The sequence below is a fragment of the Callithrix jacchus genome, chromosome 4, assembly GCF_049354715.1.
Source record: "Callithrix jacchus isolate 240 chromosome 4, calJac240_pri, whole genome shotgun sequence".
NCBI classification, from domain to species: Eukaryota; Metazoa; Chordata; class Mammalia; order Primates; family Cebidae; genus Callithrix; species Callithrix jacchus.
The window spans coordinates 69,021,904-69,047,546 of record NC_133505.1 but is presented as its reverse complement, the minus strand read 5'-3'; the positions used below and the strand labels follow the sequence as shown (position 1 = coordinate 69,047,546).

Below are 25,643 nucleotides of genomic sequence, written 5' to 3'. Positions count from 1 at the left end.
AATGTTCATCATCACTGGTCATTAGAGAGATGCAAATCAAAACCACATTGAGATACCATCTCACGCCAGTTAGAATGGCGAGCATTAAAAAATCTGGAGACAACAGATGCTGGCGAGGATGTGGAGAAATAGGAACACTTTTACACTGTTGGTGGGAGTTCAACCATCGTGGAAGACAGTGTGGCAATTCTTCAAGGCCTTAGAAATAGAAATTCCATTTGACCCAGCAATCCCATTCCTGGGTATATATCCAAAGGACTATAAATCATTCTACTATAAGGACACATGCACACGAATGTTCATTGCAGCACTGTTTACAATAGCAAAGACCTGGAACCAACCCAAATGCCCATCGATGATAGACCGGACTGGGAAAATGTGGCACATATACACCATGGAATATTATGCAGCAATCAAAAATGATGAGTGCGTGTCCTTTGTAGGGACATGGATGAATCTGGAGAACATCATTCTCAGCAAACTGACACAAGAACAGAAAATGAAATACCACATATTCTCTCTCATAGGCGGGTGATGAAAAATGAGAACACATGGACACAGGGAAGGGAGTACTACACATTGGAGTCTACTGGGAGGGAATAGGGGAGGGACAGCAGTAGGGGGGAGCTGGGGAGGGATAGCCTGGGGAGAAATGCCAAATGTGGGTGAAGGGGAGGAAGGCAGCAGAACACACTGCCATGTGTGTACCTATGCAACTATCTTGCATGTTCTGCACATGTACCCCCAAAACCTAAAATGCAATTAAAAAAAAAGACCAGGAAGACAGTGCTTTAAATACTTAACAGCATTCTTGGGTGAGTTTTAGATGATTCTCCATTTTCTAGGTGGCAACTCCATTCCTCCAGTAGCTCAGCTTAACATAAATAAATAAATGAGAATCCTTAAAAAAAAAAAAAAAAAGACCGAAATAGAGATAAAAGAACATCTCACTGGTATTCTATGAGAAATAAATAAGATAGGGCATCTAGCAGCTGGGACATAATAGATACTATAATTGCTATTTTTAATACTTTAGTATATACAAAAGTACGTATCTTAAAAAGTGATATAGTAACAAGTTAAAAAAAAATCTCCCCGGAACTTGAGTAATAACTCATTCCAACCTCAATGTTTCTTAATTTCTTAACTAAATAGTCATGGTCATGAAGAAATTCATGAGTTAAAAATAAGAAAATTATTCAAAACACATCAGTTCCAGAATATTCTGTGTGTGTAATAGCGAGGAATCTTATTTTATCACAATAAACAACTAACCAAGGGAATGTGATCTGGTATAAACCTGCACAGCTTATGTAATGTGAATTGTAAAGGATGTGAAAATTTTACCATTCTCAAAGCTTATGCCATAAACTGTATGTAATGCAGACACTATGATTATGATTTGAACCTATATGTTTCAAGGATTTTTTCCCCTTTTTGACATTTTCTGACACTATAAAACATCCTACCAGTACCTAATTTAGTTACTTTGGAAAGCCAGAAGATGGCACTAATTTCTAAGAATTATACATCTAAAAAGAATGCTTTGGATTCTAGCATGTATCATTTCTTTTGCTGGTGGAAATCATAATGCTCTACAGTTTCAACAGTTTTTCTATCTTAAAATAAAATTCTGTTTGTTCTTAGCTTTCTCGATTAGATAAAGAAGAATGGTAAGAATTAAATATCTATATAAAATGCGTGAACAATTTATTATGCACAAGAATTGGCAACCAACCAATCATATTTATTTCATGTGTTTGCCTGTGGGTGAATTGAGTATTGTATATCCATTTGAATAGAGAGCTCGATTTTATTCATGTTATTGGATATCTTTGTCTTGGTTCAGAAGGAAAAGGTCGTGTATGTTTTCTGTACAAGCTACCATCACCTCTAACTGTTGGTGATATCTGAGGACATACTTATTTCTATTCCCTTTAAAAGATAATTACATTTGTAGGTTGCCACTTTTTATTTCTAAATGATAATGCTGGACAGTGTGGAAGCATATTCCACAAGGAGCTTGTTCAACAACAAAAACAGAAGCAACAGAGGCAATGATCACACACATAGTTTTATAACCTAATTGCATTTTGGCAGGATATTGCGCTAAATCTAGGGCTACATTACTAAGAAGTTAAGAACAAAGAGAGAGTAAAGATGTTTATACTCAAAGCTAGGAAGGAAAGCTGGAGAAGCAAGCAATGGTCTTGTATTTTTGCAAATTTATCCATCTGCCTAAGGGTAGATTAATTTTCCTGGCAAAGTTAAATGTATATTTCAAGATACACTATGCTGCTGAACACCATGCTTGGAAAACTGACATTCTGGAGTCTTTCAAAATCAGCAGTTTCCAAGGGAAAATCTATCTACCATCTGCTTGCTTCATTAAAATACGTAATAGAGGAGGAAGAACTGAATTGGATTTTCACTAGCTCAGCGCTCCCTGGTGTCCACTCTGCTGAGATTATACACAGCAGCCTATATAGAAAACAGAATCCAAGTAAAAATCAACCACAAGTTTTTGTCTTTTGTATCTGCTTAAAAACAGAGCAATGAACTCCAAAAAAAAAATAATACATTTAGACCCAACAATCAATCTTGAAAACACTTAAAATTTTCAAGTATTTTTGGATGAACTGAAGGAAATTTTTCCAACAGCATATGTAAAATTTTAAACATGATCATAAGGTTATCATACAGATACTTTGTCAGGTAAGAGGCAAAATATTCTGCCAAAATCTATCAGTTGCCCCACGAAACCTACTCAGTATTTTTAGCTCACAAATTAAAGAAGACATTATTTTCAAATATTAAATGGAAACTAATGTTTATAAGATATAATTTATAAAACTATAGTTATAGCTATACAACTTAATTACTAAAACGAACTGATTTGGGCCAGGCCTGGTGGCCCATGCCTGTAATCCCAGAACTTTGGGAGTCCAAGGCAGGCAGATCACTTGAGCTCAAGAATTCAAGACCAGCCTGGGCAACATGGCAAACCCCATCTCTACACAAAATACAAAATTAGCCGGGCATGGTGGTGGATGCCTGTAGTACCACCTACTTGGGAGGCCAAGGTGAGAGGATTGTTTGAGTTCGGGAGATGAAGATTGCAGTGAGCCAAGATTGCACCACTGTACTTCAATCTGAGTGACAGAATGAGACCCTGTCTCAAAATAAAAAAATGAAAATCAATAAAAAATGAAGTGATTTGTCAGGTTAGGGGTCCTTATGCCTTGATTTTCAGTATGTATTATGTTATCTGAATTTTCACCCACACTAGAAGAATTAAGATTCTCATATTATTGCAAAAATTTAGTAAAATTACTTTTTAGAGGCAAAGAACTGAAAGTACACAAAACAAATTCAAAAAAGCCATGATTAGCATTGGTGATGGTGTAGAAATCTACTTCACAACTTCACCCAATGGCTCCATAAGTGCAGAATAGTTCACTTAGTCACTTAAGAACAGAATTGTAAAGATATATGTCACCATGTCCTTACCACTACATTAACCCTTTAAATGTGTTCATTCAACTATTTGATAAATATGTAACTTATACCCAGTTGAAGCACTATGAAGGACAGGCAAGCTCTGTGCTATAGTGGAATCTGCAAACTGTCTGGGGAGAAAAATAATAAAAATTAAACAAATAAATAACATATAATGGAGTTGGGTCATGTAGGTAAAGCAGGGTAAGAAACTAGAGAGTAAGGGGGATACAAGGAGGTTAATACTTTAATAGGGTGGTCTCAAAAGGCCCTCTGAGGAGAGAACACCTGAGTGAGTCTTGAAGGAAGTTGGGGAGCAGGCCATGCAGCTTTTGGGGAAAATATGGTTCAGGCACTGGGAACAGGAGCAGAAGTCTTGAACTGGGAGTATGTTGGGTTTGCTTGAGAAACACAAAGAAGTTAGCCTGGTTGCAACAGAATGAGCAAGAAGAAATGAGTATAAAATAAATCTGGAGGTTAGGAGATTTAGGCTATGTTCAAAAATTTTTATTTTATTTCAAACTTCAAGGAAAAACACTGGAGGACCTTTGATATGCAATTTATATTCAAAAGTCCGCTTTGACTGGTATGGTAAAGAGATTGTAAAGTATAAAGGTAGCAAGAGGAAGACCAGTAAGGAAGCAGATATCATAGTTTAGGCTAGAAAGAACAGCCTAAACTCTGCATTAAACTTTGATGTATTAACAGAGGTGGTAAAAAGCAGCGGTGGGATTTGGGATATATTTTGAAGATAAAGTTAACAATATTTCAGTATTTATCAGTCTGTCAGTTGAGGCAGCAGAGAAAGATACAATTTAAGGATGGTGCCTAGTTTTTGCTCTGAGTGAAGAGAGGAAAGACTGGGAAACAAATTTGATTACAAAGGAAGGGAAGGGATTGGACTGGGGGGAAGATAACAAATATTGGAATAAAGAGTTTTGCTTTGTGTACGATCAGTTTGAAATTCTTATCAGACATACAAATATATGTCCATTATCTAGTAGTTGGCTGTATATATGAATCCGGAGTGCTGGAAAAAAGCCAGGGATAGCGATTCTGTGTACTCGGGAGTCATCCACATGTAAGTGGTACTCATGATCAAATACAGAATGATGGTAGATGGAGATAACTGGAAGAAAAGGAGAATGAGGAGCAGCAGTCATTAAGGCAGGATAAATACCAGGAGAGTGCAGTGGCCATGGAGACCAAGTAAAGAAAGCATTAAGAGGAAAGAATTCATCAAGCATGTCAATTGCTTCTGAGACACTGAATAAGATAAAAATAGAGAATTGACATTTGAGTTTAGAAAGACTGGTTACCAGTGATCTTAACATACAAAAGTTCAAAGAAAAGATAGAGAAGGTAGCCTGACCGAAATAAAATCAAGCATGAATGGGTAATAAAATTGTGAAACAGACAACTCTTTAGAAGCCCCATGCTAGAACGGTGAGCAGAGAAACATGCGGCAGCTAGAGGGGAATTTGGAGTGGACAGAAGCTTTTTACTTATAATGGGGACCTTCTAGCATATTTCATGTTAAAGGGAATGCTTCAGTACAGAAGAATAATTTGGTAACTCCTGGGAGGCAGGACGGAATTTCTGAAGTGATGCCCTTGAGCAAATGAGAAGAGGTGGATGGAATATCCAGGCAGAGTCAGCCTTGTCAGCAGAGGGAAGGCAAAGCATATAGATAAAAATAAAAGATTTGAGGGTGGGAGAATTTGACAGTAAAAGCATTGGATAGTTCTCTGTTGATAGGTTTATTTTTCCCAGCAAAATAAAAAGTAAGATCATTAATTGATGAAAGATAATGAATATTAGATGTTTGAGGAGAGAGGAAACATTAAATAGCCATTTTAGAAATAACTTGCCCAAGTTATTTTACAGAACGTGAGAATATCCAGAATCGGGCCTGAGCTGGCCGGCCCCAGCTGTCTCCCACCGTCACCATGCCATAGAGTAGCTCATGTTTAACAGCCGGCAGGCTGCAGGATGCATCACCACAAAGTTGAGAGAAGATGTTCTGAGATCTGAGCTGTTTATGTGTCTTCTTCCCACATTCCAGTAGCTCATCTTAGCCTCTTATGTGCATAAAACTTTAACAATTCACATTAAAAGGAAGACTAACTGCAGAAAATTTTTAAGAGGAAAAAATAGTAACATTAAAAACAATAATGCCTTTTTCTCTGCCATATTGGGAATGAAAAAAATTTGCTTTAGTAAATGATTAGAAAATAAAATTTTATACCCTTTCTGTGGTAACATTTGCTAAAATGTGTTTTGTAAAGATAACATTCTAAAAAGATTATACATTGAGCCTATTACATAGGACTATAATATAATAGAAAATACCACAATATTCTCTCTTTACTCAAGGTTCTTAGAATTTTTAATGGCCCTAGATGATGTCTGGATCGCTTTTGACTGTGCCTGAAATGGTCCCAGGACATTATTAGTGATTTTACTTTCTTATTCCACAAACTAAATAATTTATTTTAGTTTCAATTCCAGCATCCCCCTTTTTTTCTTGTGCCCAATGTAACTTTAAAAGAACTGACAAAAATGCATGACTTTACAGATGGTATCTGTGAGGCAACTAGGGATTACAAAAGAAAAAAATGCATTTAATAGTCTGAAAATATTCCCATTACAAACTGTTCAACTTCCTGATTAGATGATGACTGATCCTCCCAGAAGGCTGATCCGGGCATTTGTGCAATAGAGTAACCAAATTGACCAAATGTTTCCCGGTTGGAGATGGCAAAGGGCTTAAAGTATTGGAAATATTTGTAAGGTTGAACGTCTTCTTTCTCCTAATCTGAGTCCCTCATGTTCTCATGCCTAATCAAGAGTGATAGAGACAGTGTGGGTGAAGACATAGAAGCCTCTCAGTGATAGATTATATTATCTTTGACCCCTTCTCCTGATTCCCATTGCTCCCCATAGATGCCCTATCTTTTTATAGATTCAAAGTTACCAAAAGAAAAAGCCCCTTGAAGTAAGTCACAACTAATGGTTTAGAGAAAGAACTTACCTATCAAGACACACTTGGATCTCTGTGTGTTGCCATTTAATAGAAATACAATGTGAGCTGCCTACGTAATTTTTCTAGTAGCAACATTTTTTAATGTAAAAGGAAACAGGTGAAATTTATTTTAGTAAAACATTTAATTTAACCCAGTGTTTAATGAATATGGAAATTTATTAATAATATATTTTACATTTTTTCTTTCATACTATGCCCTTCCCACATAGGCCTAGCCACAATTCAAATGCTAAACAGCTGCAAGTAACAAGCAGCTGTGTTATTGAACAGGGTACCTCTAGACCAAGAAATGCTGAGCATGTGACAGATCCATTCCTATGGGTCATAGTTATTATCAGCCTTCATTATTATTCTCAAACTTCAAAAGTACTTCTTTTTGATAGTATAAAATTATATCATGTAATTAATGGGTTGTACTGATAACATACTTCCATTAACTGTTTAAATATCACACCATTACCTTCTTTAATGAGTTATCCATAAACTGCCTTACAGTTAGACTTCTGCATAAGCTTAATGCATTCTTAGATTTCTTGATATCATCGAAGTTCTCATTTTCATCCTGACCAAAGTTAGGTCCTCCAGCTTTTTGTCTAATCTACAATTCACACGTCATCAACAGAGTAATATTTCTAAAAAGCAACTTTGATCATTGCCCAACTACTTTAGGATAATAAAGAAAATATAAAGTTATTCATGATTTGACCACTTTCTATCTTGTTTCATTTTCTTCCACTCTCACCTTTATTCTTCATTCTAAAATTTATAACTTCATTATTTCCCTGAGTATGACATGCTGTGTTGATCTTTATACCCTAGAACATGCTATTTCTTCTGCCTGAAAGTTCTTAGACCAGGCCTCGAATTTCAGTCCAGTTCAGCTGCATAAATCTGTTGACCTCACACTAATTCCTTGAGGGACTAGTGCTTTTTAATCTTTGTGTCACCAGTATCTAGCACAGACTCTGATGGTAAAATACTATATATATGAGATATGTATTTGCCAATCTAACCTAAATGTAATGAAACCTTTACATAGACTCAGCTGTAAATTGTTAACAGGATGAAATATTAAAAGCAAAAGACAGTCATTCCTTTTCTATTTTAGCATTAAATTTAACTGAATTCTATTTTCCTAGTTTCTAATGCCAACATTGTATTTTTATTCTGTTTTAATTCCAGGACAATTCATTTCCCTTAATCACCCTCCCCATAGTACTATTGAAAGTGATATACCTGATGAGAAGAGTGTTATTATCCTGGGGACACAAATCATAAAATTTTCATTAGACTGAAAAAATAAATATAAGAAGCAATATGTCTCAAAGTCCCTACTTCACATTCTGGTGAGTTTTGAGAAAATTACACTTAACTTATGCCACACATCCCACGGAATAAACTGATAAGATTTTAATAAAATATCAAAAGAAAGTATTTAGGTTATTTACACAGATATCTTAATTTCATACTCATATAAACAAAGATACATAAGTCTGATAATGAGAATCATTTTTCCCAGGATAGCACAATATTTGCCATATAAATGATCATAATGAGACATAATGAGCTCTTTTAAGCATTAGCTACCAGAATGAGGAGGATATTTCATAAGTCTTGTAAAAATTCTAGTTCTATAGCTACCCCACAGTTTCAACATCTCTTGAGAAGGAAACAACATAAGCTCTTATTTTCTCAACTGAGCTGTCCCCAACCTATAAGAATAGATTTTTAGGAACATCCCCTAATGTAGTGATATCATCCATAAGAGAGGAATGGAGTGTCAAAAACCCCTTTTTTATTTTCTGTTGTCCTCTTGGGGTAAGGAAATGTAAAAAGTCAACTGGGACTTACGGAGGACAGTACAATGAAAGAAGAGTTTGATACAAGAAGATTAAAGGTAGAATGAAAAGAGGGAATAGATAGTTAATGGCACCCCTCCATTAAATTCCATTTGGTTCACACTGGCCCATGAACTTCAGTTTAACCATTTCCTGTTTTTAATAAATCTCCCTGCACTTTCACACCTATTGAATTTCATGCTTTCATTACTTAATAAGCATCCCAGCGAAAAAAGAATGAACATTGCTTTTAAACAATTATTTTTACCTAAAGAAGAATTCTGGTAACTCAGCAATAGTGGAAAACTGACCAAATTCCTTCCTATTTCTTGACTTTCCTATCCCTGACCTGGGGCTTTGGTTCATATAAAGGTGCAGGATTAGAAAAGCAAAGTTTGTTCAAAGCTGTGAGTTCCTAAGTCATATCCAGGTTTTGGATGCTTAATCATGTTTACGAGACACATGAGAAAAACTTTGGCTGCCACTAATCTTTTCTATTTCTAAAATTAAGCTTCAAAATACGAGGGTTTGCTTTTTTTTTTTTTTTTTTTTTTTTTTTTTGAGACAGAGTTTCGCTCTTGTTACCCAGGCTGGAGTGCAATGGCGCAATCTCGGCTCACAGCAACCTCAGCCTCCTGGGTTCAGGCAATTCTCCTGCCTCAGCCTCCTGAGTAGCTAGGATTACAGGCACGCACCACCATGCCCAGCTAATTTTTCGTATTTTTAGTAGAGACGGGGTTTCACCATATTGACCAGGATGGTCTCAATCTCTTGACCTGTTGATCCACCTGCCTCGGCCTCCCAAAGTGCTGGGATTACAGGCGTGAGCCACCGCGCCCCGCCGAGGGTTTGCTTTTTAAGTACATCACCCATTATGTAGAAAGAGTATACTACTGAAAGGGTTATATGTAAGATCTCAAAACACAGCACTTCCTTTGTTCTGGTTTTGAAATTCTCTGTTGAGTCACTTCGTTGCTCAATGCTGAAGGGCACTAAAGTATAATCAAGGTAATAGTAAACAGACTATCTGGCCAGATGCATCAGCAAAACGTAACCCTCCTTTTACAAGTACATGTACAGGTTTATTTTAACTGTTTTGTTTGGGTTTTTCCACAGCTATTAATATTACTCAGCCCAGGTTCAGTGGCACAGATGCCTTTGGATACACTTCATTCCTGGCTTATTCACGGATCTCAGACATCAGCTTCCATTATGAATTCCACCTGAAGTTTCAGCTGGCAAACAACCATTCAGCATTGCAAAATAACTTGATATTTTTTACTGGACAGAAAGGCCACGGTAAGATTAATTGAACCCTCTAGGACTTGTCTTGCTCCTTTAAAAATACTTTAGAGATTCCTCAGGGACACTCTAATTGGCTGTGGATTTAAAAAAAAAAAGACATTCGCCTAGGTGCAGCCTCCTCCTGTTTTCTGCCTTCCACAAGGAGCATGTTCCTTGTGGTCCAAAGTATTTAGCAGTTCCCTGACCATTTCTGAAGCTCTACTTTACATCAGGACTACTGTATTCATCAGTTTTAATGCTGCTATAAAGAACTGCCCGAGACTGGGTAATTTATGAAGACAAGAGGTTTAATTGACTCACTGTTCAGCATGGCTGGGAAGGCCTCAGGAAACTTAGAATCATGGTGCAAGGTAAAGAGGAAGCAGAGCACCTCCTCACAAGGCGGCAGGAAGAAGTAAGTGCCCAGCAAAGGGGTGAACAGCCCCTTATAAAACCTTCAGATCTCTGAGAACTCACTCACTCTCACGAGAATGCATGAGTAAAACCGCCCCCGCAATTTAATTACCACTACCTGGTCTCTCCCTTGGCCCCTTAGAATTATGGGGATTACAGTTAAAGATGAGGTCTGGGTGGGAACACAAAACCTAACCATATCAGATACCTTTTATGATCGAGAGAAAAAAATTCCTGCATGCAAACATGAGGACAGGGAAGGTGACCATGTCACACCGGAAGTAAGTTTATTGATTAGTTCTTTTCTCTGTTTCTTTCTGTTTCCATATGTGAAGAGAGAAGGAAAATTCTCATTTTTTAGTGTGTTATAAAATGGAAATGATTGTTGCCCTCAAAGAAAACCATTCTAAATTAAAGAAGCAAGAAATTAAGAAAGTACTCAGCCTGTAACAAAGAACTCCAGTGACGTGGAATTGGTGGGAAATCAACTTATAACTTAAATTTGTCTCCCTTAAGTAGAAAGTAGTCACTTATGTATTAAGTCAAGAGATATTACATATGTTTTAAGTCTCCATCAACAGTTAAGCAATTAATCACCTAACTTCTCTGAGTTCAGTGTTTTCATCTGCGAGATCAACATATTGTAATAGAAAAAGAGCTTTCTCTCAACTGTCAGTGGTTCTACTGTGCTAGGGTAAATAACGTATTCCATTGTTTTCAATTCAATCAGTGACTGTCTCTTAATACCAAACACTCTTTTCTGTGTTAGCACATGTCTGAAAGGAGCCTACACCTTAAATGAAATGTGATATTTCAGCCTCCCACCATGTCTGCTAGGATGGGGTACTCTATCATGTAAAGTGCAATTCATTCTACATCAAAAATTTGTTTGAATCTCTTCTCCATCTCTATGCTGAAACCTCATGACCTCCTCCTGACTGGTCTCCCTACTGATTTCCTGCCTGCATCTAATTCTCCACATTGTAATAAGAGTTAGCCTCTTAAAAGGTTTATTAGATCATGTCTGAAGCTTGTTTAAAACCCATCTGTGGCTTTTTACTGCACTTAGAATGCAATCCAAACCTCCTTATCGTATTCTCGAAGGTCCTTCAGGATCAGATCCCAATCTGTATCTCTGAACACAACCAGGCCACTGTCACCATCTCTGTGCTCTTCTCCTGCAGCTCTTCTTCCAGTGCCTTAACCATTAAGTGCGTTCCTGTCTCAGAGGTTTTGTGCATGCTTTTTCCTTGGCCTTGACAGGAAATCGCTATCATGGTGGTCAAGGTAACAGGCTCTAGAGACTGGTGATGTAGCCATAAATCGTCTCCACCATGTGAAAATTATATGTCAAGTTACTTAACGTCTTTGTACCTCTATTTCTAACCTATCAAATGGGTATAGTAACAGTATATTTCCTTATACCATTGTGAAGAACAACAAACAATACATGAGAAGCTCTTAAAATATCATTATACTCAACAAACACAAGTCGTGTATATTTTCTCAGAAGGGCCTTCTGTAGCCACCTTCACCAAAGTAAGTCTTGTTCCACCCCATCCAAGTTACTCTCTACCTCAGCTTCTTATTTACTTCCTTCACTGCCATTAATTTAATTTGGAAACGTTTTATTTATTTTTAATATAGTTGTTTCTTGTCTGTCTCCACTAATAGAATGGAAGCTTTATACAGAAAGAGACCAAGTCAGCCCATACTTAGCCCAGCCCCTGACCATGTCAGTATTTAATGAATGAATACAATAACCACTATAAGAACAAATAATTGCAGGAGATATAAGTCAGTCACACAGCTTCACAAAGATTCCTAAAGAGTGGTCATTCTTAGGGATTCTCAGTTCAAATATTATGTCCTCTATTAGTATTTCCCCAGTGGTTCCCATCCTCCCAACTCTTCCAGCAATTATGCTTCGTCTGGGCATGGAGAGCCTGTTCTGCATTAGGATGTGGAGCCTTTGTTACAGGCTTCGGCTGGCTGCAAAGTTCTAAATTTCTCTTCTCATTTATAGAAATGGTGAGTTATCGCTAAATCATTCACAAAGGCTCTCTCCAACAGTTTTAATAAATATCTGTGAATTCCCACTGTAGGCCATGCAGGGAAATAAAGAATTCCTGCTTCTAACCCTTTACTCTGCATGCTACCTATCATATGTTTTTCAATTAAATTCTTCTCACTTGAAAAAAAGGAAACCTGGCAAATGAAAACGTCAAATGAGTATTGCAGACCCTAGGTCTGTCTTGATTTAAAACAGATATTCTAAATCCCAAAAGTCAAATAGGGAGAACCCAAGCAAAAGATAAACACCTGGACCATGATACCAAAATACTGCCACCAAAAACCCGTTAGTACTCATCTACCAAATACTCCTTCAAAATCTTTATCACACACATAAAAAATATAAAGCAATGTTTTAGCCGCCACATTTCTAAATTGTGGAATCTTACATGTGACATTTTCTAGTCTTCTCTAGTATTCTGCTGTGTATGCAAATGAATTAATGCTAATTCTACACTTGCATTTATAGGTGTATAGCGTGGTTAAATAAAAGCTGGATAACAGATTGACAAACTGTGAAGTTCATTTTCTAAAACTGAAAACGAGAGCTCTAAAACATGCGATTCTGCATTGCACCACATGAGGGAGCAAGAACACCAGCTAAAAAAATACAAATATCACTGAAGAGCTTTTTCTTTAAAGGGACACAATAGTACATATTTATGGGGTATAATGTGATGTTTCAATACATGTATATATTGTGTAATGATTTAAGACAGAGTTTCTCCAAATAAAAGCTCTTCACAAATATATTAAAATCGCATGAATGTGCGTGTTAAAACTCTAGTTCCCAGGCCTTCTTGAATAAAAAAAATAGAGCAAAATTTAATTTCATCAAGAACCTTAAGTGTTTTTAATGTAGCTTTTTTTTATTTTACTTTAAGTTCTGGGATGCATGTGCAGAACGTGCAGGTGTGTTACATAGGTGTACATGTGCCATGGTTGGCTGTACCTATCTACCTGTCATCTAGGTTTTAAGCCCCACATGCATTAGGTATTTGCCTTAATGCTTCCCCTCCTCTTGTCTCCCTTATGTAAGTAATATTTGAAAGCAACTACTCAAAACCTTCAGCTACTTTAGACCACCACATGCAAGTATGGACTAAGGTATATAATTATTGGCCATAATATATATAGGAATGATTCATCAATTTATATAGCACAAAGCTATGAATTAAAGAAATACATCTTTTAAAAAATATGATGATTATTACCATACAATTTATGAGTATCTATTCTATAGAAGAAATTACCCAGGTCAATGTTTCTAATAATGGTATATGTACATTTAGATGTTATTGCTTAGTAATACTGATCCCTGACCTACATATTAGTTGTTACTACAAAAATCACCATACCATATGCTGCCTTTATCTTCCTCAGGTGAAGAAATGCACCAAGTCGCAGAGTTTGTAAAATAACTTGAGTAAGACTACCTCTAATTTCTGATATGTCCACATAAAAGGCAAGGGGACAACACAGATGATAGTCTTCTCTGAGTCACTGACAGCTGAACACTCATTTTGCAAAACTTCATTCTCATTGAAGTCTCTGGAAATATCCTGTCAAACACTTCATCTTGAAAATGTCCCTTTGACTTATGATTTGTACCTACCCTAATCCTTTTCCTATGCTTCTGCAGTCGTATTTGGCATTTCCTTCATTATCTTCTCTTCGTTTCCTGCCCTCCACTCTCATGTAATGTGCATCTTATACAAGGACTCTTCAGGAATCCACCCTATATATCCCACAGTAGTCCACAGATGAATACATGACTTCCCATTCTGTATCCCTTCTGTTGGTAATTGGTACCAACATTCTGCTTCAGCCAGAAACCCATGAGTCATCTTGATTTCTCCCTTTCATTCATTTGGACAAATATTGGTTGGGCACCTAGATGAGGCCTTCTTTTAGGTGCTGGGAAAGCAGTTATTAACAAGACAGATGAGGTCCCTGTCTCTCTCCATTTCATCGCTCATGTTCTATGAAACACTGAGAGCTGTCTAGTTTACCTCCAGGTTACTTTTTGGTTTTCCTCCTTCTTTCTATCCTCAATGCTCCTGGCTTATCTATCACAAACTACTGCAATAGCTTCCTTTCCAGTCTCTCCGCTCGGTCATGCCCTTCTTCCCCTCTAGTCTCCTCTTTGTTACAGGGGATGGTTCTAACATACAAGTCCAAACATTTCTTGCCTAAAACAACATGTTTCATCACAGCATACCGCCTAAGCTCCTCTGCATAGTATACAAGGATGCTTTTTCAGCCCATACCCACTTGCATAATCTCCTTTTGCTTCATTCCACCCCATATTTGGCGATATTAGCACATGTGTACATCCTGTGTCATGTGACTATGCATTCTGCTTCCGTGCTTTTGTGTAGGCTATTCCACCTTCCTGAGCCACCCATGCTTCATAGGCATGCCTCCAAAACACTGTCCTTAAGCCTCAACTCAAAAGATCATTCTTCTTTAGAGTCTTGAACTCTTCTAGAAATTTTTTTTTTTCTTGAGACAGAGTCTTGCTCTGTCACCCAGGCTGGAGTGCAGTGGCACGATCTCATTTCACTACAACCTTCACCTCCCAGGTTCAAGTGATTCTCCTGCCTCCGCCTCCTGAGTAGCTGGGTGACAGGCACTCAGCACCACACCCAGCTAATTTTTTGTGTGTTTTTAGTGGAGATGGAATTTCACCATGTTGGTCAGGCTGTTCACAAACTCCTGACCTCAGGTGATATGCCCGCCTGGAACTCCCAAAGTGCTGGGATTACAGGCATGAACCACTGTGTGCCTGGCCTCTTCCAGAAAAATTTAACAATTAATCTCATTGCAGTTCATTGGTAACAATTCTCATATCTTTTTAAAACAAGCTAGATAGCTTTGCAAACCAGAACCACTACTTTCCTTTTACATCAGTAGTAACTGTCACATAAAAATGCTCAGCAATTTTTTAAAATAATAAATATAAAAACCCTGGTCCCTGATGCAGTATAACTTAACAATCAATTTAGAAAAGGAAAACATGTACTTAATGCTTTGTTAATCAGCAACACTAAACCAGGAACCATGCCTGTCACACACAACATCTATCACAATGTCTAATACATATCTGGAATATAAATATCACTGAATGCAAAGATGTACATAAGTGACAGAAAAAGCAGAAGTCAGAAAGTAGAAATCTCATGCAGTGAGAACTGTCAGAGAACAGAACACGTCCTTCAATGTGTTTTTTTCATCCTTTCCCTTTCACTTTGAGCAATCCTCCACAATTAGTGCCACAGCAGCCCAGCTGATATTTTCAGGTGCATTCTCCTCTGCCCATGCCCAGCTGCTCGCTTCCAACAGTGCATAAACAGCCAGTTCATGGTACCCGAGATCCATCACCTTCATTCAGTCCACTGTCAAGCTTCCTCTTGCCTGGAATGCCTGCCCTAGTCCTCATTACCTTTCCCAGTACCTACTCATTCATGTAATTTCTCTGAAAAATTTGGATCTCTTATGTTCTACCTACACAAAGCCTACATAGCACCTGTGGTTTTATCCCATAATTTGGTATCTAATTAAATACTGTTTTGTCATGTACAATCACTGCTTTGAATTACACGACATTTTCATAAATCAAAGCATTAGAGTAGCAGCAGTTTCATAAACTTAATCTTGTCCCTCAGCAAGATGAATCATCAATTCTTTTAATTTCTTTTGGATTCCCAACTGCAACATCCCCGTGCTAGAGAGTATGTGAAAAGTCAATAATTACATGTTTATCGATTATTTCACTAACTGGAAGTCTCTCTGTAGGCAGAGGCTATCCTAGTTGGTTAATAATGCTGTGTAGGCATTGATTGATTTGAACTGTAGTGAAGAAGTTAGGATCTCAGTGAAGGGGGAGGGGAAATATGTAGCACCATTTACCTCATTGAAATATAAGTTACAATCACAACTGTAGCTTGTATTAAAACTAGATAATACAGTGATAAAAAGAATTTAGAATAAATATATTTCAATTCCTGGAAATTTGATCTGTGCACCTAAGCACTTTATGTGCATAGCTTCTTTCTGTCAGTCACCAGTACGTAGACATTCCATGCTGTGGTATTTCTGAAAGGTTGCCTTGTATTTTCTGCCAAATAATTTCTTGTTTGCTTCAAGCCCTTAGTTATTAACTGTAACAGAAATAAGAGTGCATAAATATAGCTTGATGATTTTTCTGTGGAAAAAAATCAAAATAAATGTCACCCTACAGAACAGAAAAAGAAAACTGAAGCTGGGAGTGTCACAAAAGCAATCAGCTCAGCCTGTTCTTCAGAGAGCCCTGGTAGAGATCTGGCAGAAGGAAAATGCCTGATGAATGAGAGAGCAGGCTGCGGCCAATTCCCTAATATAACACATCGTCCAACTGCACAACACTGAGGTATTTTATAAACAACACTGACAGTGTATGCCCATATTCAATTTTTTATAACAGAGAAATACTCATTATTTTCTTTGGTAATCACATCGGGAAGACTAGAAATCATGAGAATTTTCTTCCTGAGAACCTCAAAATATCAAATGTCAGTTTCCATGGAATTAAATGTGCCATAATGTCAAAATTGTCTGTTTTCAATTATTTGAGTCTGTTAAAATAGTTTAAAAAGAAGTTAAGCTACTCACTTTCCTGACTGACTAAGAAACATAAAAATGGTCACATGTGAATAGTATTCAAAGAAGGTTAGAAATTATAAATATATATAGATACTTGCAAATCCTCCCCAATCTTTTTTCAAATGTATTTCTGAAGAGGAAATATACATTTAAGGATCGTTCAAAGTGGGTAACCCTGATTTCATAGGGAAACATGCAGAGAACAAAAAGAGAAGGGGCCAAGTCCAAATCGATCAACCACGAGACTTTCAAGTTTGTTTTATACTTGCAGTAAGCCCATGTGGTTCCATCTTATGGAAATTTAAGTTTACCCACAAACTGGTGCTTACATCCCTTATTTTTACAGTCTCATCTCTGACAAGAGACATGCAGACTTGCCACTTTTTCTAGTCTCAATTCCTTTTGCTCAAGAAATATAAAAATGTGGGCCATATGTAGCCCCCAAAAATGCATTTTATCACATTTTCATATGCTCTGAGCATAGCACTGAATTTGTTGTTACTATCAACCCTTCTACACTGTCTCTTCACTGGCACAGATGGGAGTCAGAATACCATATTAATTTGGCCACAAGAGCCAGTCTACATTGCCTACATTTTAATCATGTAATCCCATGAGGTAGACACTATATTGTATCCACTGTGCTCAGTGACTAATGATGAAACATCATGGTTATGGCTGAACATGGTTCTAATGCTCTCAAAACCCTGGAATATCCATAACTAAGTAGTCAGATAGATAGAACAAGAAGCTCAAAGTTTGCCACTATAAACAGGAGCTATACAGATCTAAGCTAGATAGAGACGGTATGCTTTTTTTTTTTTCACAGCAGAATTCTACCAGATGTACAAAGAGGAGCTGGTGGGACTGTATGCTCTTTAAGAGTTAATCCAAAATTTTTAGTCATCTTAATTTTAGTTTAGCATCCCCTAAAGTAGAGACTGTCACTGAATATGGGATAAAAATGGATCAAATGTCTAGAATCCTATACCATTCAATACATATTGTTCTGGTAGTAAAGACTTTTATTTGTTTGGGTCTTGTTTCTCACATATCAACCTAGTTTCACTTTAGTTTTGATTCTAATTTCACAAACTTCTATAATTTTCCTAAGGCCTTTCACACTTACATAACTTTTCATTCATATCTAATTTTACTTTTTTCCTAAAAACTTAATACACTCTCTCATAGCCAGTTGAACAGTCAACTGAAGCTCAGTTAGGTTCATCTTGGTGTCTCTGTCTCAGAATCATTGTTTTGTTATATTAAGAATATTTAATCAAAAGGTAGTATCCTTTCAGAAATCAAAAAGCATTACAAGCCCTAGAACTATATTCAAAGATGGCTGCAAAAGTCTCTTCATGAAAGGTTCCTCCAGATGGGAACTCCCACGAGTAATCAAGTGCCATTCTGTAAGTAATATTCACTTGGTCAGACAGCCACAGCCCCTTCTTTGTGAATCCACTTACGTTTTCTCTCTCAGCCACGACAGGAAAGGAAGAAGGGAGAAGAAAAATTCACTTGTCACTTAGAATTTCTGAATCCATTTGGAAATATCTTTTAAAACACTTGAAGTTATTCCTAGAGACAATCCTATGAGGTGTTATCTTTACCACTGTTTTCAAAAGAGTGAGATAACTAGAAGTGAGCAGCCAGAACTTAAATTAGCGAAACGTCCAAGATTAAGTGCTCATGTCCTTGTACTACTTGGGACTTTGCTGCACTCTGCAAAGGACATTATCATATTTAGAGGAATACATTAGAATTAATAAGTGATAGCATTTTACCACATTAGAATAAGAGTTTGAAGAAATAACAAATTACATGTATTAAATCTTTCCTTCTAAATGAAATACTTTAGAAAATTTAATCTATTAGAAATAAAAGACTACTGGATCAGCTGAATGAGGATTACTATGTTTCCATGATGTTAAAAGTCTCAGTATTAACCTCTGCATTAACTGGAGCCTGCTGAAATACACATGGATTTCACAGCACTGTCTATATAAATGTTTTAGAGTCCCAATATATCCCTTTAGAATAATCTGAGGAACAGCCTTCTAAACCATTCTGAACCCTTATGTAAGGGACTTGAGAGTGAGCTTCTGACACTTCCAGACAAGTAGTTCTAATTTCTGGGGTCTCCCCTAAGCACACCAAGTGAGAACACAAGCATGTACAGCTTCATAATTTACAACACACAATGATTAGTCAGAATCAGTAAGAGAAACAGGAGGACAGGTATGCCTCGAAAGTCTCTCCAAAACACAGACTTGCATTAGATCTTCTTTCTTTATTATTTATTTATTTATTTTTGAGATGGAGTCTGGCTTTGTTGCCCAGGCGGGAATGCAGTGGCGCAATCTCGGCTCACTGCAATCTCCGCCTCCCAGGTTCAAGCGATTTTCCTGCCTCAGCCTCCTGAGTGGATGGGATTACAGGCATGTGCCACCACGCCTGGCTAATTTTTTGTAGAAACAGGGTTTTACCATGTTAGCCAGGATGGTCTTGATCTCCTGACCTCTCAATCTGCTGCCTCAGCCTCCCAAAGTGCTGGGATTACAGGCATAAGCCACCATGCCCAGCCAAATTACATCTTTTATAAATGAGTTTTATGCCACCTTTTGAGGGTTTCATTAATGAATCCATGGCTCTAACCACTAGCTACTCTTGTCCAGGCCATCCTTCAAGGTGAAACTAATTAGACCACTTCTAATTACAGTTACTTCATGGGCATGTTTTTTTCTCATGAGAATTTCATAATGATTACCATAAGGCAGTCAGGGTTGCCACACAGTTCTGACAATTTTCTCTCCTTGTTATGCCTTTAAAATCAAACCACCTACAGAAAAAATCTTGCAAGCATACCTAAGTAATTTAGGAAAAATATACCATAAGCTTAACTATAAGTATACACTTGCGACAAAATCATTTTTTCATATTTGCTCCCAAGGTTGTATATATTTAAGATCTATGACTATCACCACCACTCATACCTCCTGCATCACACTTTTAAGACCCATCTGAGACAGTTTAGAATGTCCTGACACTCTTGTCTCAACCACTTTGCTCTTTTCTTCCAGAATATTCATAGCAGCATCCTTCACCTTGTTTCCATGTTTTATCATCATTCCCCTCCCTAACAATGCCACCATCCATTTCTTCACCTAGTCCTTGCCTCCATAAATAAATCTCTATTCTTGGTGCATTATGAGGCCACATGGTATTCTGACCACAGCAACTCATCTTGTTCCCCCATCAGATTTGTTCTTACCAAACTTATAAATTGCTGTTATAATGCTAAGCATAGCTGGCCACAACACACCCACTTTGAAACTTACTGCTTAACGGTGGTGATGGAGTTGTTACGCCTTTTCTTTCTAATCAAAGTTGTTTTTTTCTTCCTGTGCATTCTAAAGGCATTTTTATTCACTTCCTAGATGTCATTATTCTTGACTACTCTTCATGCAGGGTCACTTCCTATTGTTTCCTTCCTCCTCTTTTGACTACTCACACAGCATAATCTCTCTAAATCCTTCCTTCTTAGCACCAGCTCTGAAGTAATATCCAACAAGTATCTCTTGCATTGTCTAAAAACCTTCCTAAGCCCGATTTCATCAAGATTCGCTGTGGGTTTGTGTTCTGCATACCAAATGAGCTTGATTCCAATTTATTTCATCAAAAAAAAAACTCTCGCCATGTCCATTGTTAAACATTTCTATGGCGATATAAATGTGGATTACCACCTGTTGCTTTGTGACTTGACAAATATAAAAATGTAAATTGCTCCTATATTTACCAAAGCTACTGAAAGAATAATATTTAATAGAAAACTGAATTTGAGAATGAAATAATTCTGTAGCATTGGTGATGGTTTGAATATGCCATTGCTTATATTATTATGTGCTGCTAAGCCAAGAAATTCCCATTACGAGAACTTTCAGGAAAGTGACATAAGAGATGAATTGATGTTTAAAAACCATGCCTTCGAGTCATTTCATTTCATGTCCATGTTTGACCCTCCAAAATTTTTTTAGTTGGATCAAAGCAATGCACTGGAGCAATTTTGGCTATAGCTTAAAAAAAGAAAGAAAAAAACTGTACTACTCCTGTTCCCAACCCCAGAGGTTAACTAGGAGCCAGGAATAGCTGCTTCCCAGACTTTATATTAGTAAAATGGGTGAATGAAATAAGGTACACAAAGTTAAGGTCAGGCCAGCGTTGCAGAGAAGAGGAAAGAAAAGGGCATTTATTGAGTACCTGCCATGTGCTACGTTGGCACTGGGCTAATACTTACACATGAAATCTCACTTCATGCTTAGAATAATCTGAAGAGATATTATTATCCCTTCTTATTTCCCAGAGAGAAGCATTTAGGAAGGGGGTGCAGGAGGTGGGAGGGAGACGCACAACCCCAGTCAAACTCGCTTCTCCTCCTCTGCTGCATGGACAGTGTTTAAGAACACAGGCTCGGCCGGGAGCGGAGTCTCACGCTTATAATCCCTGCACTTTGGGAGGCCGAGGCGGGTGGATCATGAGGGCAAAAGATAAAGACCATCCTGGTCAACATGGTGAAACCCCGTCTCTACTAAAAATATAAAAATTAGCTGGGCGTGGTGGTGCGTGCCTGTAATCCCAGCTACTGGGGAGGCTAGGCAGGAGAATTGCTTGAACCCAGGAGGCGGAGGTTGTGGTGAGCAGAGATCACGTCAATGCACTGCAGCCTGGGTAAACAGCGAAATTCTGTCTCAAAAAAAAAAAAAAAAAAAAAGAGCAAAGGCTCTGGAACCAGGCTGTCTTCAGACTCAGACTCCACCGCCTAAGCAGCCATGTCACTTTTAGACATTCATGTGTGCATCAGCATCACCCACACATCCTGCCCTGACAGGTTTCAGTGTCTCATCTATATACAAAGGCTCTACGCAGCCTCAAATGTTCAGGCCAATCTCATTTTCATTTTGTTCTTTCCTGCTTTATTTTATGAGGACACCAAGGAAAGACAGCTACTTAATTTGTGGGGCTGGTTGCAAAATAAAAAAAGGAAATTCCCTTGTTCAAAAAGCGGGGAGAAATGCCATTAAGGATAGTAAAATATAAAGCATTTTTCTTTCTTCACCGATCTCTCAACATTATGGTGATGGAAGGACTAAGAATAAGCTTAGAATGACTAAGCTTAACTTAGACACTATAGTGTCTTTTATTTGCTATTTATGTCATTCTAAGCTAAGAAAAATTCAAATATTATATTTTACCATTCATTTTTATATTGCATAATGCCACTTTAAAATGCAAATCAAAAAGTATTTAATGCACATCGAAAATTACAGAATTGATCTTTCAAAGCTTATGCATGCATATGTACTTCCTTCTTAACAGAACTCCTGAGACACTACACAAATTTAAGTGACTGTCTTTATTTTACTTCTTGATATGCACACATTCTCTCAACACTCTCAACCTTTGGCTACTGATGAGTAAGGTAGGACTGAGAGGAAGAGGAATTGCGGACTTCCCTCTCTTTTCTTCCCTGTCATCATTTTCAGTGTAAATAATTAGCTAATACAGAAAAGTAACAGGAGTAAAGGTGAAACAAAACGATTCCTGATGGTTCATGTTTCTTAGACCACTACTCCCTTCTTTCTGCATTTGAAGCAAGTTCTGGCTCAAATGGAGCATGGCGTCTTGGGGTTGTCAGTTCCCCCATTTAGTCATTAAACATAACATATTTACCTTGTACTCATTTTGAGTATCACTGAACTCCCAGTACTGTGGGAACTTTGCTCTCATGGGATAGCACAAGCCTTACATGTGAAACAGCAAACATGCATATTGCATTTTTGGGTCTTCTCTGTCACCACTCATGTTTGTTGCTTCATGGACTTCACTTTCGAAACACAGTTCAAAGTTAAAAGTATTAAGAATTTCAAGACAGTAACACAGCATTAAATCAAGCAACAGGGCCCTTTAGAACTTAAAGCCTCATGCAAAAGCACAAGTCTTATACCTTGGCCCTCCTACAGTTACTAATACCAATAAGACCTTATTAAGAAAAAAACACAACTGGGGATCCTGTTAAAAAATTATTTCTAGGATCTAGCTTCAAAGATTCTCACACAAGTGGCATAAGACAGGTTCTAGAAAGTGTATTTTTGAAACACTCCCTAAATGATTGTAAAAGACTTATAGGTTTGGAAACATTCTAGAACAATTCCAAGTCACATTCTAAATCCCAGCCATGGCAGCAAACTGCTTTTCTTCCTCTAACCTACCCCATCATTCACTACCAGAGTTGATAGCCAGGGAAAGTCTAGAGTGGAAGGAGTAGCAGAAGAAAGGAAAGTGACCTGAAAGACCCATGGCATGGGAGTAGGATGCTGTCATCTGCTTGATGGGCTGATTGGTTCCCTGGCTGTCTTTGCCCCTCCTCTGGGTGCATCCCCAGTCCTTTGCCCTAGTACAGGTCTGTAGGCAAGGGCGCCTATAATCTGAAGTCAGCCTTTTTCCCCAGACTGTTCCTTTCCTAGGCTCCTAACACCATGGCTGACCCTTCTACTGCACCTGGTTGTTCAGGCCAGATTCTGCAGAAACACCCTTAACTTCTCTCTCTTCCTCCTCTTCACCCAAATTGATCTGTCCTTTCAAACTCTCCTTCCAAGTCCCAAACAAATTTCCTCCCCTTTTTTCTGTCCCTTCTGTCACTACCTTACTTTATTATAATTTTTTTTAATTTTTTATTGCATTTTAGGTTTTGGGGTACATGTGCAGAACATGCAAGACAGTTGCATAGGTACACACATGGCAGTGTGTTTTGCTTCCTTTCTCCCCTTGACCCACATTTGGCATTTCTCCCCAGGCGATCCCTCCCCAGCTCACCCCCCCCGGCCCTCCCCTTTTCCCCCCAATAGACCCCAGGGTTTAGTACTCCCCTCCCTGTGTCCATGTGTTCTCATTTTTCATCACCCGCCTAAGAGTGAAAATATGCGGTATTTCATTTTCTGTTCTTGAGTCAGTTTGCTGAGAATGATGTTCTCCAGATTCATCCATGTCCCTACAAACGACACAAACTCATCATTTCTGATCGCTGCATAATATTCCATGGTGTATATGTGCCACATTTTCCCAATCCAGTCTATCATCAATGGGCATTTGGGTTGATTCCAGGTCTTTGCTATTGTAAACAGTGCTGCAATGAACATTTGTGTGCATGTGTCCTTATAGAACGATTTATAGTCCTTTGAATATATACCCAGTAATGGGATTGCTGGGTCAAATGGAATTTCTATTTCTAAGGCCTTGAGGAATCGCTACACTGTCTTCCACGATGGTTGAACTAATTTACACTCCCACCAACAGTGTAAAAGTGTTCCTTTTTCTCCACATCCTCGCCAGCATCTGTTGTCTCCAGATTTTTTAATGATCGCCATTCTAACTGGCGTGAGATGGTATCTCAGTGTGGTTTTGATTTGCATCTCTCTGATGACCAGTGATGATGAGCATTTTTTCTTAAGATTGTTGGCCTCATATATGTCTTCTTTCGTAAAGTGTCTGTTCATATCCTTTGCCCATTTTTGAATGGGCTTGTTTGTTTTTTTCCTGTAAATCTGTTTGAGTTCTTTGTAAATTCTGGATATCAGCCCTTTGTCAGATGGATAATCTGAAAACATTTTTTCCCATTCTGTTGGCTGCCGATTCACTCTAGTGACGGTTTCTTTTGCCGTGCAGAAGCTGTGGAGTTTGATTAGGTCCCATTTGTCTATTTTGGCTTTTTTTGCCAATGCTTTTGGTGTTTTGTTCATGAAGTCCTTGCCTACTCCTATGTCCTGGCTGGTTTTGCCTAGATTTTCTTCTAGGGTTTTTATGGTGCCAGGTCTTATGTTTAAGTCTTTAATCCATCTGGAGTTGATTTTAGTGTAAGGTGTCAGGAAGGGGTCCAGTTTCTGCTTTCTGCACATGGCTAGCCAGTTTTCCCAACACCATTTGTTAAACATGGAATCCTTTCCCCATTGCTTGTTTTTGTCAGGTTTATCAAAGATTGTATAATTGTAGATATGTTGTGTTGCCTCCGATGCCTCTGTTTTGTTCCATTGGTCTATATCTCTGTTTTGGTACCAGTACCATGCTGTTTTGATTACTGTAACCTTGTAGTATAGTTTGAAATCCGGTAGTGTGATGCCTCCCGCTGTGTTCTTTTTGCTTAGAATTGACTTGGCTATGCGGGCTCTCTTTTGGTTCCATATGAAGTTCATGGTGGTTTTTTCCAGTTCTGTGAAGAAAGTCAATGGTAGCTTGATGGGGATAGCATTGATTCTGTAAATTACTTTGGGCAGTATAGCCATTTTCACGATATTAATTCTTCCTAACCATGAACATGGAATGTTTCTCCATCTGTTTGTTCTTGTTGAGCAGTATTTTGTAGTTTTCCTTGACAAGGTCCCTTACGTTCCTTGTGAGTTGTATTCCTAGGTATTTTATTCTTTTTGTAGCAATTGTGAATGGCAGTTTGTTCTTGATTTGGCTTTCTGTAAGTCTGTTATTGGTATAGAGGAATGCTTGTGATTTTTGCACATTGATTTTATATCCTGAGACTTTGCTAAAGTTGCTTATCAGTTTCAGGAGTTTTTGGGCTGAGGCAATGGGGTCTTCTAGGTATACTATCATGTCGTCTGCAAATAGAGACAATTTGGCTTCCACCTTTCCTATTTGAATACCCTTTATTTTTTTTTCTTGCCTGATTGCTCTGGCTAGAACTTCCAGTACTATATTGAATAGGAGTGCATCCTTGTCTAGTGCCGGATTTCAAAGGGAATGCTTCCAGTTTTTGCCCATTCAGTATGATATTGGCTGTT

General features: G+C 37.9%; 1 protein-coding gene across 1 annotated transcript in view; it reads left to right on the top strand.

Annotated features, from left to right (window-relative positions):
- Positions 1-25,643, top strand: part of EYS (EGF-like photoreceptor maintenance factor) — a 1,911,700-nt gene that overhangs the window by 1,790,535 nt on the left and 95,522 nt on the right. The window contains exon 34 of the mRNA XM_035296026.3: positions 9,499-9,681. Within this exon, the coding sequence (XP_035151917.3) occupies positions 9,499-9,681 (183 nt within the window). The remainder of the gene's footprint in view (positions 1-9,498; positions 9,682-25,643) is intronic.